The following is a 16,649-nucleotide window of genomic DNA, read 5'->3' on the forward strand; positions in this document are numbered from 1 at the left end:
CTATTTGTTGAGTTATCAGAAAAGATTAAGTGATATCACAAGGGTTCTGGGGAAGAAAGTAATCAGTACAACAGAGGGGATAATCAGGAAGCTGATTAGAATAAAAAAACTGCTGTGATATAGCCCATTTGGGATTTAATGTATGAAAAGATAAAAAAGATGAAAGAAGAGGAAGAACAAAAGAGCAAACGATAACAGGCCCTTGTAAAAGAAGGAGGAAAAGAAAAAAAAGTATATATGACCTTATATTATCTAATTCTACTAGCAAGAATTTACTAACTGGCATGTGTCAGTGCCTTGTATTTGGTCATGTTAGAACATGGTTTGAATAAAATAAGGAACTGTGCTGTATGTCTGTTTTAACAAGTGCCAAGCCAAGTGGTTCACAAAAACACTTCAGCTCCTCATACCTGCAATAGCATTTTGCAACATTCTTGCCATGTGCAACACATGCCATGGTTGCTTGCCACCCTCCATGGGAGAGGTGACAGATAGCATTTCATGCTGTCTTTTGTCAGCATCTTCAAAAGCATCTCAGTTTTGAGCTCTTTTTCTTTTCAATTTGTAGATGAAGTGTTCAGTCAACCTGGCACTGAGGCAGGTATAGCTCTGTACAGGGAAGTTTACTGAGATGAATGGGGAAGAAGTGCAGAGGCATATTCATTAAAAAGAAAGGAAAACAAAACAAAACATGCTTTAGATGATGTCATTCATGTCATACCTTATACACACTTTAACTAAGCACTGTAGTGCTGTGACCTTTGGCCACTCCAGTTCCTGCAGTTCCATCTGCAGCTAGAGACATTTGTGAATATTTGCGCTTGACTTGACAGAATAGGACTTCTCTGGACCCCTTCCAACACAGTTGAACCTTGCTGGGTAAGTATTGTTCTCAAATCTTCAAACTACATGAAAGCTGTAACATGGTGAAAGCAAGACTTGGTCCTACTGGGACCACCAAATAATGGTTTTGATGAACAAATACGTGAATAATTTGCCCCCCACCCCTCAGCAGAAGCTGGATTTGACATCACTCAAGTGTTTCTGACATTCCTACATATAGGGCTTTCTCTGTGGCAGAAATGGCACACATGGTGTTGAAAGAACGCTACTTGAAGAACAGATGACAGAGCAACTTGTCCCCCCCACTCACCCAATTTGTGTATCCCAGCACAAAGTCAAATTAAACTATGCTAGCTTTTAAAGGTACACCACAGGGTGAAGAGAAGATAGCCATGGACAGATGGTGTGTTTGCTCACTGCTTCATGGAGAATTGCAATCTCTTCCTGAAATTCTTTCAGTCTCTCAAGTATGGTACACAGTGAGCTCAAGATCTGTGGGATCCAAATGTTTCCTATTTCCGTGCAGGCAGCAGAAAATTAGTCTCCTGTAGCATGGCTTCCACTGTGTTCATCAGGCTTTTGCTATCAGAGCTGCTTCTACTCCTTTGCATCACTACTTTGCTTTGCTGCCTGCTGACCTCCTAAGAAGCTGAAGCTGCCTGTCTCGGGAGCTTTAAACACAGGTATTTCTTGGTAGCAACAGCACCATAGACTTGGATTTCTATGACCAACTGTGTTTTCAGGTCCCATTTAAAGCAAATCCTGAGCCCTTCAAAAGACTTTTTGAGGGGCTGAGTCACACGTTGACAATCAACAATTCAGTACAAGAAAGCAGATTTTTGCAATTAGATCCCAGTCGGGTCGGTTTCTGGAAAGCAAGGTGAGGAGTGCCAGTGCTGTGCCTGACAGGAGACATCAGTAAAGAAGGGAAGGGATGGAGTCACAAGCACCACGTTTTGGTGAGGGCAATATTATACCTGGGAGAGCTCTCCGCACCACATCCTCGCACCATCCCCATTTGCGCACGGCGGCAGCACGGCGACGGGCTCGGCTCCTATTTCCGCAGCATCCCTGGGCTCCCGGCCGGGACCGGCACCCTCGCCCGGCGCTGCCTTCTGCCTCTGCGAGGGAGGGTGGGCACCGCGGGCACCCCGGCCCTCCTCGGGGTGGGGTACGGGCGAGGGCTGCCCCCGGGAAGGGGCCGCCCAGCACGGGGCGGAGGGAGCGCACACGCAGTGGCTGCTCTCCGCGCGTATCCACCCCGGGAGGTGGCCCGGCACTTCCCTCCCCTCCCTCCCTCCCTCTCACCCTCCCCCGTCCCCACCTCTCCTCCAAAACCGCAGGAGCCGCGGCGGCCTCGCTTCACTCGCTCCGGTGCCGGGCGCGGAGCGGGTGGACGTCGCCGCAGGCACGGCCTGGGGCGGGCACGGCCCCGCCGCATCCCCTCCGCCCTGCTGCCATGGCTGGTGTCGCTGCACAGCATTGACGATGCTGCTGGGCGCCCCGCGGGCGGGCGGCTGGGATCGCGGCCGGGTGGGCGAGAGGCTGCAGGCGGCCCTGGCCGGCCTCCAGGAGCTCCAGGTGCTGCGGGAGAAGCAGCGGGAGCTGGTGCGGGCCGCCCTGGCCATGCCGCAGCGGCCGGTGGCGTGCGGAGCAGACCAGCCCCTGTCCGCACACAGCAAGGAGCACCGATTGGAAGCCACCCTCACCGCTCTGAAGGAGCAGCTGGTAAGGGACTGGACGGGACGCCCCTCCGACCCCGGAGCCCGTTACCCGGTTCGGGCTATCCTGTGGGGCCGCGGTGCTGAGCGCGGGCGGGCGGGCAGGCAGAAGAGAGCGCCTCCGGGCTGTCCCGCACCCAGCTGCCGACACCCGGCTCGGGAGATGCCGGCGCTGTTCCGGAGCCGAGAGCAGGCAGGGCGCTGGAGCCCCGGCCGCCCCTGCCGCTCCTCCTGCCCCGCCGGGATCTGAGACCGGCGGGGCCCGGGGTTGTCGCTGGGGCGAGCTGCGGCCACCGCGCCTGTCCCCGTCGCAGCCGCTATAACGGTCGCTTGTTTTCCTCAGGGAAAACCTCAGCTGAGCGCGTCTTCATCGCCCCGAAATGCGTGGCGTTGGTAGAGGGCTCTGTGCCAGGAGGAGCGCTGGGGAGAAGTTGCTGCTCGGCGTTGCTCGTTCATCGGAGCCGAGGAGCAGATGATTAACTTCAGCAATACATGTGTCACGCTTGTGGGCGCTCGGCTCTTTAACTGCAGCAGCCGCTTCAGTAGGTGATCGGAAGACACACAGAGTGGGATAGATTAAGCGCTCAGGGCTTTGGGCTTTGATAGGGGTGTGCGTGCATACACCTATGTGCTTCTCACAGCTGTGTGCCGGTGAGAGTCACTCTGTGAGGGAGGGGTTTGTGGGCCAAGAGCACTTTGTTCTGGCCACGGACTGGGTGATCAAAAGAGAAGAAATGAATGCCAGGCCTTGTATTTGAAGTGTCACCCCGACCGCTCACACGGGGGTTTTGTGAAGGAAAAAAACACATTCAGAATTGTGACTGAAATGAATTTCGTAGGTGAGACAACAATCAAAGGGTAAAGGGCTTTAATCTATAGTATGAGCAATTACACGCTTCAGTAAACTCGGACTTAATTCAGAGCCTTTTCCCTCCCTGTACTGGTGAAAGGCTTGGCCATCAGTTACCAATCAGGTGTGAAAACAGTAACGTTATTTACTTCCCTTAGACAGCTTTATCAAGCAGTATCTTGGAATAAAATTGGCTTGAACCTTCAGGGAAACCTTGCCACCACATGTGAAAACACAGCAGCGGGCATATCTTGATTAAAGTAAGAAATGCAGGACAAGTGGACTGCCAACAACTTGATAACCTGTCACTGATAATTTTAACTAATGGCTCTACTTTTATTTATTTTTTATTTTTTTTTAACTAAATGAAAGAACTGAAGGCATTTATTGCCTGTCTGGGGCCACTGGGTTAACAGAAACACCCAATGACCTCTGACCATAGTGACTGTTCTTTTTTCATGTCAGCTGTTGTGCTTTAATTACTCATTTGTTTATACAGTTTTCAAATATGAAAATATAAAATTAGCTTGTCAGGAATTTGCTGGCATTTTATAAGGCTTTCAAGGCACCAGTAGCACCAAAGTAGCCATTAAAATGGAAGAAAAAGATGGCCTTTAATTGCTGCCCTTAGAAACGCAGGAGTTGGGCAGATGAGGGTAATGCAGCACATAACCACCGGAGTGGGATGGATTTCGCCAGTAGGTGCCAGTGCAGATATGGGAAAAGTGTCTTCTGGGGGTGCCTGGGAGGGAAGTGTTGATAAAGCTTGAGAGGGATGACTCAGAACTACATAAATCCATGGGCAGGTTCTTCAGCAAAACCAAAGTTGTACTGAAAGATGTGATACAAAGCTCTTCCGATTGACCCGTTGCTGATGGAAGCTTTTCAGGCTGGCATACCTGGTACCTTTATTGTTTTTTTCCACTGCAAATGCAACCATGTAATTGAGCAGAGGTGCATACCTCAAAGCTGCTTAACAGCAAAGTAGACCCAGTTGAAAACAAGCTGTTTCACAGTCTTGTTAGAAGTAGTCCACATATCCTCGGAACTCAGCTGTCACAGGCTGAAAACTGTTTCTCAGTGGCTCATGAGCAGCATATTGCAGTGAAAACCCTTTAAAATTCTGTTCATGATCACAGGAAGTTAAGTTAAAACTAAAACCAACAGAAAATGCAAAGCACAGCATTGTTCAGGGAGTGTTACATCTTTGTTGTTGTTGTTCTTGGCCCATGGACAATAAAGTATGTGATTGCTGCTCTATAAGCTTTCAGATTGAGAAACTCATTAACAATGTAAATGTAGCTTTGCCTCACAGTGTATCTTGATCCAAGCTTAAAGCAGGGCTATAGCCCTGGGCTTTAACATGGTCATGGTTTAATTCATAAGGCTTGGTCCTTGCAACATGAAATGGGGAAGGTATATCAGCTGGAGCTGGCTCAGAGCATCTCAGCAGTGAAAACAAGGCAGATTAATACTCAAGCCAGGCTTCTCCTATAATGGTAAGGTGATAACAGAAGAGCAGAGGTAGCACCCTTAAGGAGCCAAGTGCCACTGGCGGGACTGGGTGGAGCAGAGCCATCCAATACCATTCCGGCATCCTAATCTCTTCCTCAACAACAGGTACCACTGACAGCCAGCAGCTGGCCTTTCCAGCAGTCTGCTGTAGGCAGCAAGGCTTCAGGCTTTCTGCTGCCTCTGGCAGTCATGACCTTTTTTGCCCTAGACAGTGGCTCTTATTGGTGGCCAGGGGCTCTTCTGGCAGCTGCAAGTTATATGGTGTAGGCAGGATCAACTCTCTGTAGCAGAAGAGAAGCAGCATTAAGTGATGCCATCTACTGTCGGTGATCCCAAAGGTGACAAACGATATGACACAGAGGAAATAGAAGAGGTGCAAATTTGAACAAATATATATCTATGATACTTTCACTGTCAAAATAAATAGATATCTAAGGCTGTAGCATCCAGTATTTTCTCAGCTATTTCCTCAGAGAGTAAGTTTATAAAAATTGGATTATTTGAATACGATTATTTTGTTTTGCAAGCTTTCAGGTGGCTTATGATGTTATAAATATGTGAGAAGGAATACATTAGGCTGAAAAAAACTCAAGCAAATGAACCATTCAGTACCCTGTACAGATTCACACACACCATTTAGGTAGTTTTAAATAGAAGAAAACATCTTTTAAACTTGGATTTTTTTTATTATTGTTTTTTTATATATTAAACTAATTTAAAGTTTGTGTAACTGCGAGAAAGAGGTGCTTCAGGAAGGAATTCACCTTACTCTAGAGTAAGGACTGGGATGGGTGAGATTAATTTTCCTCTGAAACTGGCAGCTTTGCACCATCGGTTACAAAAAGACAATAGATTTTTAGATGTGCAAAACTAAATAAGGTTAATGCTATCATTTCTCCATTCCAAAATACAATTGGATTAATAAAATTACCAAGTGCTAATCTATGACAAATAAATGTCAGCCCCTCCCTTTGATAGTTGAGAAGAATAGTGGAGTATGAGCAGTGGGTTTTGATGCCTTGATTTGGGGTCCAATTTGAGTTAAAAAAAACCTGCTTTTTAGAGAGTATTTTTCCTTCTCAAAAATGAATGATGATATCCGGGTTTGTGTCCCAAAAACTGTAGGCCATTGATAGTACAAGTTGATTTGGAAAGTCTAGTCCTGCTTTGTGCAGAAGTCTTCACAGCTGCATTGCCCAAAGCAAACAGATGGTTTCACCTGCAAGGTTTTGTCTCATGTAAAATTCATGTTGTGAATTAAGAAAGAGTGTATTTAGGGCTTATTGTTCTGGGTGCTGCTTAGCGTGGTTATTAGAGCAATAACAACCTCAAACAAACACACCAGAAAAGTCATCCTTATCCAAATGGTTTGAGGAATGCCTCTTGTCTTGGAATGCAGAAGGAGTTAACTGAAAGATCAAAGCTACAAAGTCTGCCGGAAACACGAAAACCCAGTGGTGTGAGACACCATAAAAGGGTTAAAAACGATGATGTAAATCATGTGTGTTGCTTAAAATGCTGTGAAAACGTAGACAGAACCTGGAGGTATAATAAATAATCTTTGAATACCTGAGAGCCTTGTGGCCTCTCTGTCATTAATCAGAAACCACAGACTGAGGGATTGGCTGGCAAAACATTAATCATTAAGCAATTAATTCCAGCCGTGAAAACAAAACTCTGTGATTTCCTGAATAGGTGGGATTGGAGGAGGCATGGCATGTTTTTGCTTTTTCACTATAAAGGAAATAAAGAAGTACTGAGGAGGTCACGCATTCATCATTCAGATGGGATAGAAAATCTCCTTTATTATCCAGTTCTTCACTTCCTTTTTGTTTATATGAAACCGGAAAAGAGAAAATCACAGTTTTTCCTAGAAAGCAGTAATGAGCCTCTTGAGCTTAAACCTTTATATATGTGTGAAACTAACAAAAAGGGCTGTGTTTCTTGTGTCGTATATGTTCCTCCAGTTCTCCATAACAGCATGCTAGAAATACCTTTTTATTCTTCTCAGCAGCATCACAAGCTGGAACAGCTGTCTTGTGGGATTCAGGACATCTGTCTTTTTCCTCTTTCCTCAAATTCCAGTTTCTAATCATTTACCAATTACCTCAGGATCTTAGCTTTCCTTGCTTTTAGTGTTTATAGTTACGGGGAAGCCTAAAAATGCAAATACTAAAACCTCAATAATCAAAATACAAGGACAGCAGAGTGAAAAAATGTGTTCACACTGATTTTGATTTTTTGTGTGTCATTTAATTTGCAGATACTTTAATTAGTTTAAGGAACCTAGATTATATTTTTTGCAGATTTGGGGTTGGAAATGCTGCTAGAACTGCCACTTGTATTTTTAAATCTGACACATACACATAAAGAATCTTACTCATGTTTTTCTTGCCATTACTGAGTGGAAACCTGTCCCGTCAAGGTCTGTGAGCACAACTTTACAACCAACTTCAAGCGACCACCTTTCTGCAAAGTACAGTTAGATGGATAGTGAGGTGTGATATAATTAGAAGCTGCCTAAATAGCAAAAGAGCCTAGATAATTTGCCAAGTCCCACATGAGAAGCCCATGACAGAAACCAACTGTGGTTCTTTGGCTGGTACCTATCGCCTGGCCATCTGCCTCACCAAGCTGACGGCATAAGTACTGGGGGAGCAACTGTGGGAGTTGTTACCTCAGGTCAGCCTGGTCAGTGATCACAGAAGGCAAAGGACCTTGTTGCTGGCTTCTGAAGGATTGCTCACAAGCTTGAAACACCATTTATTTTAAACAAAGTCATTTTCACAGCAGAAGTATTCAGATGCCACCTTCTCCCTGCATAAAATGTGTGGGAATATCTCGCCACGAGACATACAAGGAAAACCTTCAGCAAAATAGATGTCATAGTTTGTGCTTTCAACTATAAAGACATGTCATCAAAGCCAAGGGTTTTACAGAAATGAGTATGCTGCTTTTACTTTGTGTGGCAATAAGATACCTTTACATACAGTGGTTTCCTTTCATCAGGTGGTATCCTGAGTTCATGAAGACATTCCATAACATTTACCTCATCCTCTACACAGAGGCACTGTATGGCAAAATGCGGTGAATATACAATAATACACTAATTAGTGAAAAGATTGCCATCCTCTTTAGAGATGCAGTTCCTGCTGTAGGTATAACAAAAACCCAGAGGTTAAAATAAGTATATTCAGTATGAAGAGTTTTGAGAAAAAGTTCAGCTGGACAGAAGACAGTATATACTGAGAAACAGAATGTTTTGTACTTGTCCATTATGTCGGTCCCATTACAGAGAGTGAGTTGCAACAGTCCCTAGCTAAGCAAAACATTTAATGAGAGCAGAATCTGTCCGGCACAGATGGCCTGAATTCATGTATTGCCACTGAGATTCTAACTGTGATTATTATTCATTTCCTCCTTCTTCCCTTGACTTGTGAATTAGTCTCGTTTGAGGAGACAGGATGTCGGGTTGAAAAGCCACCTGGATCAGCTAGACCAGCGGATAAGTGAGCTGAAATTGGATGTCAATAAAACCTCCAGTGAATACTTGGATAGTGACAGCCGGCCCAGCTCAGGTAATGTGCTCTTGGTTGTTTATTCCCAGGGCTGCGGTTCTAGGAGAACTGAATGGTGTCCACGGCCAAGCAAAACCCAGTGTGTTGTTTGGTCAGAAACAGTGCCCCATGGCTGAGATGGAGAATAGTCATCTGGCACAGAACACACAGAGCTGGTGGGAATTTTCCTGCTAAGTTGATTTAGTTGGAAAATACACTCAAACAGTATTATTTCTGGATTTTTTTTTTTTTCATTTTTATTTTCAAATGGATATTTTAGCCACAGATGGCAGGAGGAGGAGACAGTTTTATTAATTACCTTGTCCAGTGCAGAATGACCGTTGGCCAGAGTGGCTAGAGTACTTATTAGGAGTGAAGGAGACCAATTAATGTTAATGCTCTGCCTAAATCCAAGAAGGGTCCTGAACCTCATTAAGGCTTTGAAGATTGTTATCACTGCAGTGCTCTGGCCAATTGAATGTTTGATCACTTATATAAAAATGAAGCAGCTCTATTAAAAGACACTGGGAAAAGCCACCCCAACAATTTGCTGACTAAAGCTCTCACAGAGTGGGTTTCAGGTTCCTGGTCTGATTCACAGGGCGTGCTGTACTGCAGACTTGTATAACTAGGTTGTCTGTTAAGACAGTTTCTGTTACCTAGTCTGGAACAATGGGAATCCTTAAATAGAATTTTGAAAAGCCTTAAGTCTTCAGTGAGACAGGGAAATGTTTGGGGTTTTTTTATTTACAGCACACAGATTTGCAGCTGGTACTTAAAGTGGGTATAAAAGCACAGGTTTCTGTTGAGTGTTTAAGTTCAGGATTTGTGTGCAAATTGCTTCTGTAATTAATTGGCAATGATTACAAGACCTGGAGAGGGAAAATGGCCTCTGTTCTCTGCCCTTAGAGGTATCATACACTTGGCGGCTCTGATCACAGGCTAGTTTTATTCTACTTTCCCAGCCAAGCTGTGCCTGTATGCACCTCACACAAGTTACAACAGCGTTAAGACATAATAGTTCTCAAAGACGTTCTCCAGTGAAGAACTGGGAGTGATGGTGCTGCACTTCACCCCATCCCACCCTCAGAACTAGGCATGCATGTGCGTGCCAAGCTGGCTCAGAGCCTAAGTAAATATGCAAAAGCCCAATAAAAGGTGTTTGAATTAGAGTATACCTGTGCTATGATCATAAAGTTAGGCCTGTGGCACATAGTAAATGAAGATTTATTTTATTCTTTGCATTTTTCTTCTACAGAGCATGTTTAGTTACTGTAAATAAGAAATATCTTCATCTTTATTTTAACTCTGCAGGCTTCTATGACCTGAGTGATGGTGGTTCTTGCTCACTCTCCAATTCTTGTACCTCTGTGTACAGTGAGTCCATCTGCTCCTCCCACACCAGTCTGTTGCCCAGCTCTCAACACCCTAGAGCAAGGCTCAGTGTGTTTGATTACCGACCCAAGTCTGCAGATGAAACTACTGTGCACACCACCAGCTTCCAACAGCAGGGAGCCTATGTCAGCGATGGATGTCGGATTACAGCTAGCACAGATGTTTCTGGGACCCCTGCCAGGTCCCGACCAAGACCAGTTTCCACAGGTAATTGACTGCAGAACTGGATACTCATTCAGGAGAAGAGCAGAATCCTGGCTAATGCTTTTAGGACCTAATATACCAATGTGTAATCAATATATAACACTCATTTTCAGTATACAAAAGTGAGAATTAATAAAAAACCCAGAGCCAAACCATTTACTGTCCAACTTTAACTTGTCTCCATACTCAGATACTTTTAAACAATAACAAATACGAGGACATTTGAAAGTGGAAAAAAAAATTAAGTGCAGGAGATAAAATTGTACTGAATGATGAGATAATTTTGTGGGGTTTTTTTAGCTGCTTGTGAAATCAGAAAGATTGCAATATTTGAAATACCTTGTAAGAAGGAGCCAGGATGTGTGAAAAATATAAGGTGAATTCAGAATTAGAGGTGATGCATTTTACTGAGAAAGATTTTACAGAAATCTAAGGACAGACACTTCCAGACTTGGTGCCTGTTTTCTCAATCTGTTGTAAAATGAGTATGATAATACTTGTATATACCCTGTCCTGTTTATTCATATTAATGGGGAGTTAAATTACTCTCTTTTTCATGATTATTATGTTAAGGATAACAGACAGCAAAGGTTAATTGACTATCTAGGAACCAGTCATGGTCAATCGTGAATATACATCATATCTTTAGACAAAATGGACAGATATTCCAAATTTCTTGTTTACCCATCTGTGAAGTGACATCATACCATTTCTTATTTTGGGTCCTTCCATGGCCTCAGAGCAACCTTGTGTTAGTGCAGCTCTGCTGGTGACCCAGCCAGATGTGTCGTAGTTGCATTATAGACACAAGAAAGTCATCGGGACCATCAATTCAAGTACCATGTCACTCTGGAGTCATTCCCACAGCTGCTTGACCTGAGCTAACTCACCTCTGGCTTGGTTGGAACAGTAGCAAAGACCATCTGTTCTGTACCTAGCTGAGCAGACACACCTGAAACTGGTGGTAAATTATAGCATAAAAGCAAAGTCTGCTCAAGACTTCTCAGAGGCTGGGGATGGAGCTGAGTTTAGTAATCCATGGCTTCCATGTTCAGATTACAGATTCAGTGTTCTGTCAGAAGCTTTTCTGCCTTGCAACATTTTGCTGAGACTGCGGGGGCTTTGTGCTTTTTTGGATATGGAGGTAGACTAGCAGAAAAAGGGATAGATGATAAGTAGGGTGTGGGAGTGAGGATACAGACCTCCTTCAGCTCTCCTTCCTTTTTCTACCACTAGCTCCCTTCTTCCTGACTAAAACCCCTTACGTCCTTCAGTGTGAGAAACGTAAGTAGTGGAGTAGTAGTGGGTATAGTCTTGAAGAAACAATTCTCGCAAAGTTGAACACATTGCAGGAAGTGAGACAAGTTGCTAATTCAGAAAAGTATCATTTAGAAAGGGGAAGAAATTTCTCTTTTCCTCTCCGTAGCTTGTATCCACAGGTAACTGCAGGTACAGCCAATTGCATTTTCTTTCAGTGGCAAGCAGAAAGCTTGCTGGAATACTGCAAGCACAGCATTCTTTTGACACCTTCCTGGTTTGTTTGCACAAGAGAGTACCACTACAAACTGCCAACAATTTCCTAAAGAATTTTCATTATGAACATACTTTGTTTGAGAAAACATCATCCTAACCTTTGCTGTAGCAGGTCTGTAAGTGTCTTAGGTAGGACACTGCAGACAATGCCAAAAATCTTTCAAAATCTTCCAATCACAGGACAGAAATAGTCCCTGTGAGTGAAATATAAGGTTGGATTTGATGGTTGGGTTTCCTGTTAGCATGAAGCAGCCAGGAAATCCGTTAGCTGAGGATTTGTTGGCACTGAAGTTTTCACTGTTATACAGAAAAATCCAACTGCAGATGGTTCCAGTACTCTTGGTACTAGAGGTAATACAGCACCATAGTGCTCTAAGAGGTGAATTGACTGGATGGAACAGCCTTGCTTCACACAAGAATACAGCCTGTCTTCTCGGCGCACAGGAGATGCTCCTGCAAGGTGCTGCAGTCAAGTGTAACTTACAGCAACCTTGACAGTACTCCAGAATTTAAGAGATCTGAATTGGTGGACGTAAATGCCATCAGCCTCCCATCTGCCTGAGTCATTATCCTTAGGTTTGTTTTTTTCTCTGTAAAAGTAAAGGTTCTTTAGTCCATTTTCCTGTGTCCTTAAGGTTGACTTTTTAAAAATCCACACATAGAATTATGGCAGTCCAGGTTTTCTACCTTTTAATAAAACCTCTGACTATTTATTTCTGGAGTTAAATACTCAAAAAATTACTAACTTGAGAAAAGCATGAGACTGGTAATGTTGTTATCAAACGAAACGAGAGATCCAGTTAGGAGGTTTTGTTGGATTTGGGTTAAGGAAAAGCAGAATCACATGACTGTGACCTATGGGACACAGGAGTCTTAATGTTGGGTTGGGTGCTTCTCTTTACTAATGCCTTACTAAAGCAGAATGCAAAAGAATAAACAACTACAGCTTCCAGCATTTAAGAGGTTAAGAAACACTACAGTCTAGTGTCTGCTTAAGTCCTCTTAAAGCGGCTGATTGAGTACTATAGATCTTTCCAAGATACATGATAGAAAAGGGTTGGAGGAAAAGCTGGAAAAACAAATTTAGCCAATTAAAAAAAAAAAAAAAACCAACCTTTGACTCTGCATGTGGGAAATATCATGAATTTCTGAGTTACAGTCACATATCCAGAGAAGTCTTTATCCTATCCTGGAACAAAAACCTGTTTGAACTGTGTTCAAAAACGGTATCTGTTGTACTGGGTAATTTTACATGACATTCAGCTTCAGGCTTTCTGGTTGTTGGATTCACATTTTATCTCTGCTAAGGAATAAAAATAATCCCTTTATTTAGTTGGTTGAGTTCCTGTTAGTCTGTGACATTCTAGAACATTTATATATGCACAGATTTACTTTCATCCAAGTAGCACAATTTAAATTTCCTGCAAAGGCATGAGTTTTGTTATTGGCATTAAAAGGCATTCTAATCTCCATCATGCTCAGGTGAATAAAAGCCTTGAAGTTATTCAGTGGTCTTGGAGGACTGAAACTATTTTCTTCCTTCATGCTCCTGATTTTAGTAAAAGCTAGCACATCCCTCTGAAACAGCATTTATAGCATAAGCCAGTTTGAGTGTAATTGTCTCTGATTTAATTAGGTTGTTTATTTTCATCCACTGTGTAGGTGACTTGGAAAGACTCATTCCAGCAGATGCTAGATTTCAGAAAGAGACAGATCCCAAATCCATGTTGCCTCTGTGCCATGCTGGAGACAAGCACTTGCTAAGCGTGGACCCCAAGTTCCAGAACGACTTGGTCTCCAAGAATGGCATTGATGTGTATCCTTACCCAAGCCCCCTTCATGCAGTGGCTTTACAAAGTCCCCTTTTCTCCCTAGTGGGGACATCTCCAGAAGCAGACCTCCATGCTCTTCCCAGCAAACCCATGCCTAGTGCCACAGGTCCCAGCTTGATTAGGACTAGGCCAACCACTGAGGCCAAGCCAGGGGGTTATATCAATAAATTACTGCAGCTGACGAGATGCAAAGGGAACAATCGGGCTGATGCCAGTGAGTGGGTTTCAACAAAGAGCCAGCCAGCCACAATGCACCAGAGACTCATTATAACCCCCAGCACCGGTGGAGTGAAAATTAACAGCAGCAGTAGCCAGCTGGAAAAACAAGCGAGTTCTCTGGAAAGTAACAAAGCTGAAGGGAAGCTGCAGAGAGAGGTGCCGGAGGGGGAATGTGCCAAGCAGCAGGAGACCATGCACTGTGTGAATGAAGAACAGCCATCCACTCTGCCTGACACAGAGCCATCAGCTGTGAATAGTTGTTACCCTGCCAAGTCAACAGCAAGGGGCTCTCCTCTGGCAGAGGCAACGGAGAGCAGCACAGAGCACAGTTCATCCAGCTCGCAGCTGTGCCAGGAGGACTCCAGCCCCAGCATCTGGAGCACTAAAGCTGTCCCACCCAGAAAGCTGCCCTTCAAAAGGTGTGGCAATGCCAAATCGGCTAATGCCGGAGGTCACGAGCGAGTGGCATGGGGTGAGTTCGTTCATGCGCAGTTTGTCCCTGCAGAATCCCACCAGGTCCGAGTCAAGTTTGCCAGCTCCAAAACAAAGGCTGTGAAGATAAAAAGGAGGAACAGTGAAAAAGTACTACGGACTGGGAAGCAAGCCTTTGGCATGGAGAAGGTGAGAGGGTCCCATGGGGCTGCCAGGATGCCTGCTGAATGGAATCAGCCCCAAAAAACACACGGAACGAAGAGCCTTGTGCGGAGACCTTCGTATTCTGGTGATGTGACTGGCAGGTCTTGCTCAGAGTCTAGCCTGTTGCCTGTGCAGGTGAGGCTCCCCACAGTGCCATCCAGGCCAGAGCTCTGCAGAACTTCTGCCAGTGCAGAATTGTATTCCCTTGAAGCGGGCAGTGCAGACACAGCCAGCAAGAAGAAGCAGCGCAAGTGGCAGTCCACAGTGGAGATCTCTGCCAAGGCTCATCTAGCTGGCCTCTCTAGTAGCTTTGGCCTGGGAGCACCAAGGCAGTCAGCAAGGAGAGCTGGTGTCCTGCGCACTGTCAGTATGAGGGCTCGCTCCAAGAGTCAGCGCCATGGAGCTTATGCCAAAAGCGAGTCAGACCACTCTGAGTACTCTGCAGAGTGCGCATCCCTCTTTCACTCCACCATCGCAGAGACCAGCGAAGGGGAGGTCAGTGATTTCACAACTAACCGTTTTGGGGACAGTGAGTCCAGTGAAAGTGACTCGGAAGGCAGCAGTAACAGTAGCAGCCTTACCCTTGACTATGATGAGGGGGATGAAAGTGAGCTGATTTGGCCTGAAGGTTCAGTCAGACAATCAGGGGCTGCCCAAGCCTCTTCCAGGCCTCTTCCCCCAGTGCCCAAAATCTGTCGCATCAAAGCTTCAAAGGCACTAAAGAAGAAGATTAGGAGATTCCAACCTGCTTCCCTGAAGGTCATGACTATGGTTTGAAGGAGAGCAAGTGAGACATCCTGCTGGCTCTCATTTGCAAAACAAGAGAACCCATGTGCAGAGAAAAGGACTTGCTTAAATGAGCTATGAATAACCCCTGAATCAACACAAGGGATCTTGTTTGTTAATGCTTGGACATAAATGTCACTGTATCTAATTTCCTCTTTTGCCATTTATTCTGTAGATATGGATCTATGTATATTGTGTGATGCCTTTTTTTTACTATGCAGAAGGGTCACCATGGTGAAAATGAAAGCAACCCCTACCGTAAGGTGGGCTCTTTAATGGATTGTTGACTGTATGCACCTGCAGAATCAGTGCCAGACACAAAGGCTTCACAAGAAGAGGGGCTCTTTCCCAAGTGGATATTTGGTAACATCCCTCCCTCTTGTGAGGAATTCTTTGCAGTCTGAAGTCTGCATTACCCATCCAGCTGTCACTGTGCTCTTATGGAAGAGCTGTCAGTATTCTCCATAGTTTTATTTTCTTTCACATCAACCATCCCATACCTTCTCCCAGGCATCAGCAGGACAAGTCTGTTCTTCTGTAAAAACATACTGTGTTTAACCAAGAAGGCAAATGTCTTTGTGAACGAGAACAAGACTTCAGTTGGTTTCCAATGTTCAAAATTGAGGGTATATGGTTGGTTTCTTTTTTTAACTCTTTATGATGTTCCATGTTACTGTTCATTTGCTGAATGGGTGAAAGAACATGAAGGCTCAGTGCCACAGTGTGTCAATAGTTGGGACTGAGATTATAGCTTTGCCCCTGAAATTTCAAACTCAATAAATATTATTTAATGTACTTCTGAAAATTGTGTTTGTCTGACTTGATGTCTAAAGAAAATTACTCTGAATTCTAATGTCACATCAGGAATGCAGAGGATCTTTCTTTGGTGAAAACAGACCTGTTTTCATTATCACTGTGCAGAGGGGTTCTTTCTTATTTTAAGGAGGGTTTCTATGGCTTGGTCATAACCAGGGTCCTTCCAGCCTTTACCTCAGGAAACCTGCTTCATCACCTGATTCTAAATGCATGAATTTAAAATCAGTACTTGTATTGAGGACGGGGTGGTGTTTAACTGACTCACTTAAATTGATGCAATTTTGTCACAAGACAATTTAAAACGTATACTTATGTATACATAATGTGTTTTGAATGCATTTGAGAACACCTGTGTGAAGCTTTGAACTGGTTTCTCAACTGATGAAGTGATTTTTTTGTGTTCAAACACTCGATTCTTTCCTCTAAGCACAGTAATCTGGAAGCTGAGCTGAAGTTCACCCTGTGTTTACCAAAGAGCAGGTATTATCCTTCTACCCTGTTTCAGTGCCCAATCTGAATACATTCCTGGCCTAGGAGATGTAGGCATTACCTCATTCAGCCAAGTGTGTTGGGTCCGAAACAAAAGGCAAGTGCTTTGCAGAAACTGGGTAAAAGAGTGCTTGTTTACTCCAAGGATTCATTAGCAAACAGAAGCATTGAAAGTCTAAACTTTTACCCAGTGCCTTCTACTCTTTGGAAGCTATGATATGTTTTTAAATCAGTCCATTTTCAAATCGTTTAT

At 44.2% G+C, this 16,649-nt stretch overlaps 1 protein-coding gene across 1 annotated transcript; it reads left to right on the forward strand.

Annotated features, from left to right (window-relative positions):
* Positions 1 to 2,168: 2,168 nt before the first annotated feature.
* DACT2 (dishevelled binding antagonist of beta catenin 2) lies at positions 2,169 to 15,896 on the forward strand. Its single transcript, XM_065680379.1, has 4 exons — positions 2,169 to 2,571; positions 8,375 to 8,507; positions 9,801 to 10,088; positions 13,281 to 15,896. Exons 1-4 carry the CDS (start codon positions 2,332 to 2,334, stop codon positions 15,080 to 15,082), a joined length of 2,463 nt encoding a protein of 820 aa, XP_065536451.1. The 5' UTR covers positions 2,169 to 2,331; the 3' UTR covers positions 15,083 to 15,896.
* The last annotated feature ends 753 nt before the right edge of the window (positions 15,897 to 16,649 follow it).

Source organism: Lathamus discolor, chromosome 5 (genome assembly GCF_037157495.1).
Source record: "Lathamus discolor isolate bLatDis1 chromosome 5, bLatDis1.hap1, whole genome shotgun sequence".
NCBI lineage: Eukaryota > Metazoa > Chordata > Aves > Psittaciformes > Psittacidae > Lathamus > Lathamus discolor.

Bases quoted from the DNA above. Each gene is read 5' to 3' on its own strand.
- DACT2 (XM_065680379.1), top strand. From the start codon at position 2,332: ATGCTGCTGGGCGCCCCGCGGGCGGGCGGCTGGGATCGCGGCCGGGTG. The intron at 8,508-9,800 runs GTAATGTGCTCT...TTAACTCTGCAG, and splicing joins TGACAGCCGGCCCAGCTCAG to GCTTCTATGACCTGAGTGAT. The intron at 10,089-13,280 runs GTAATTGACTGC...TCCACTGTGTAG, and splicing joins ACCAAGACCAGTTTCCACAG to GTGACTTGGAAAGACTCATT.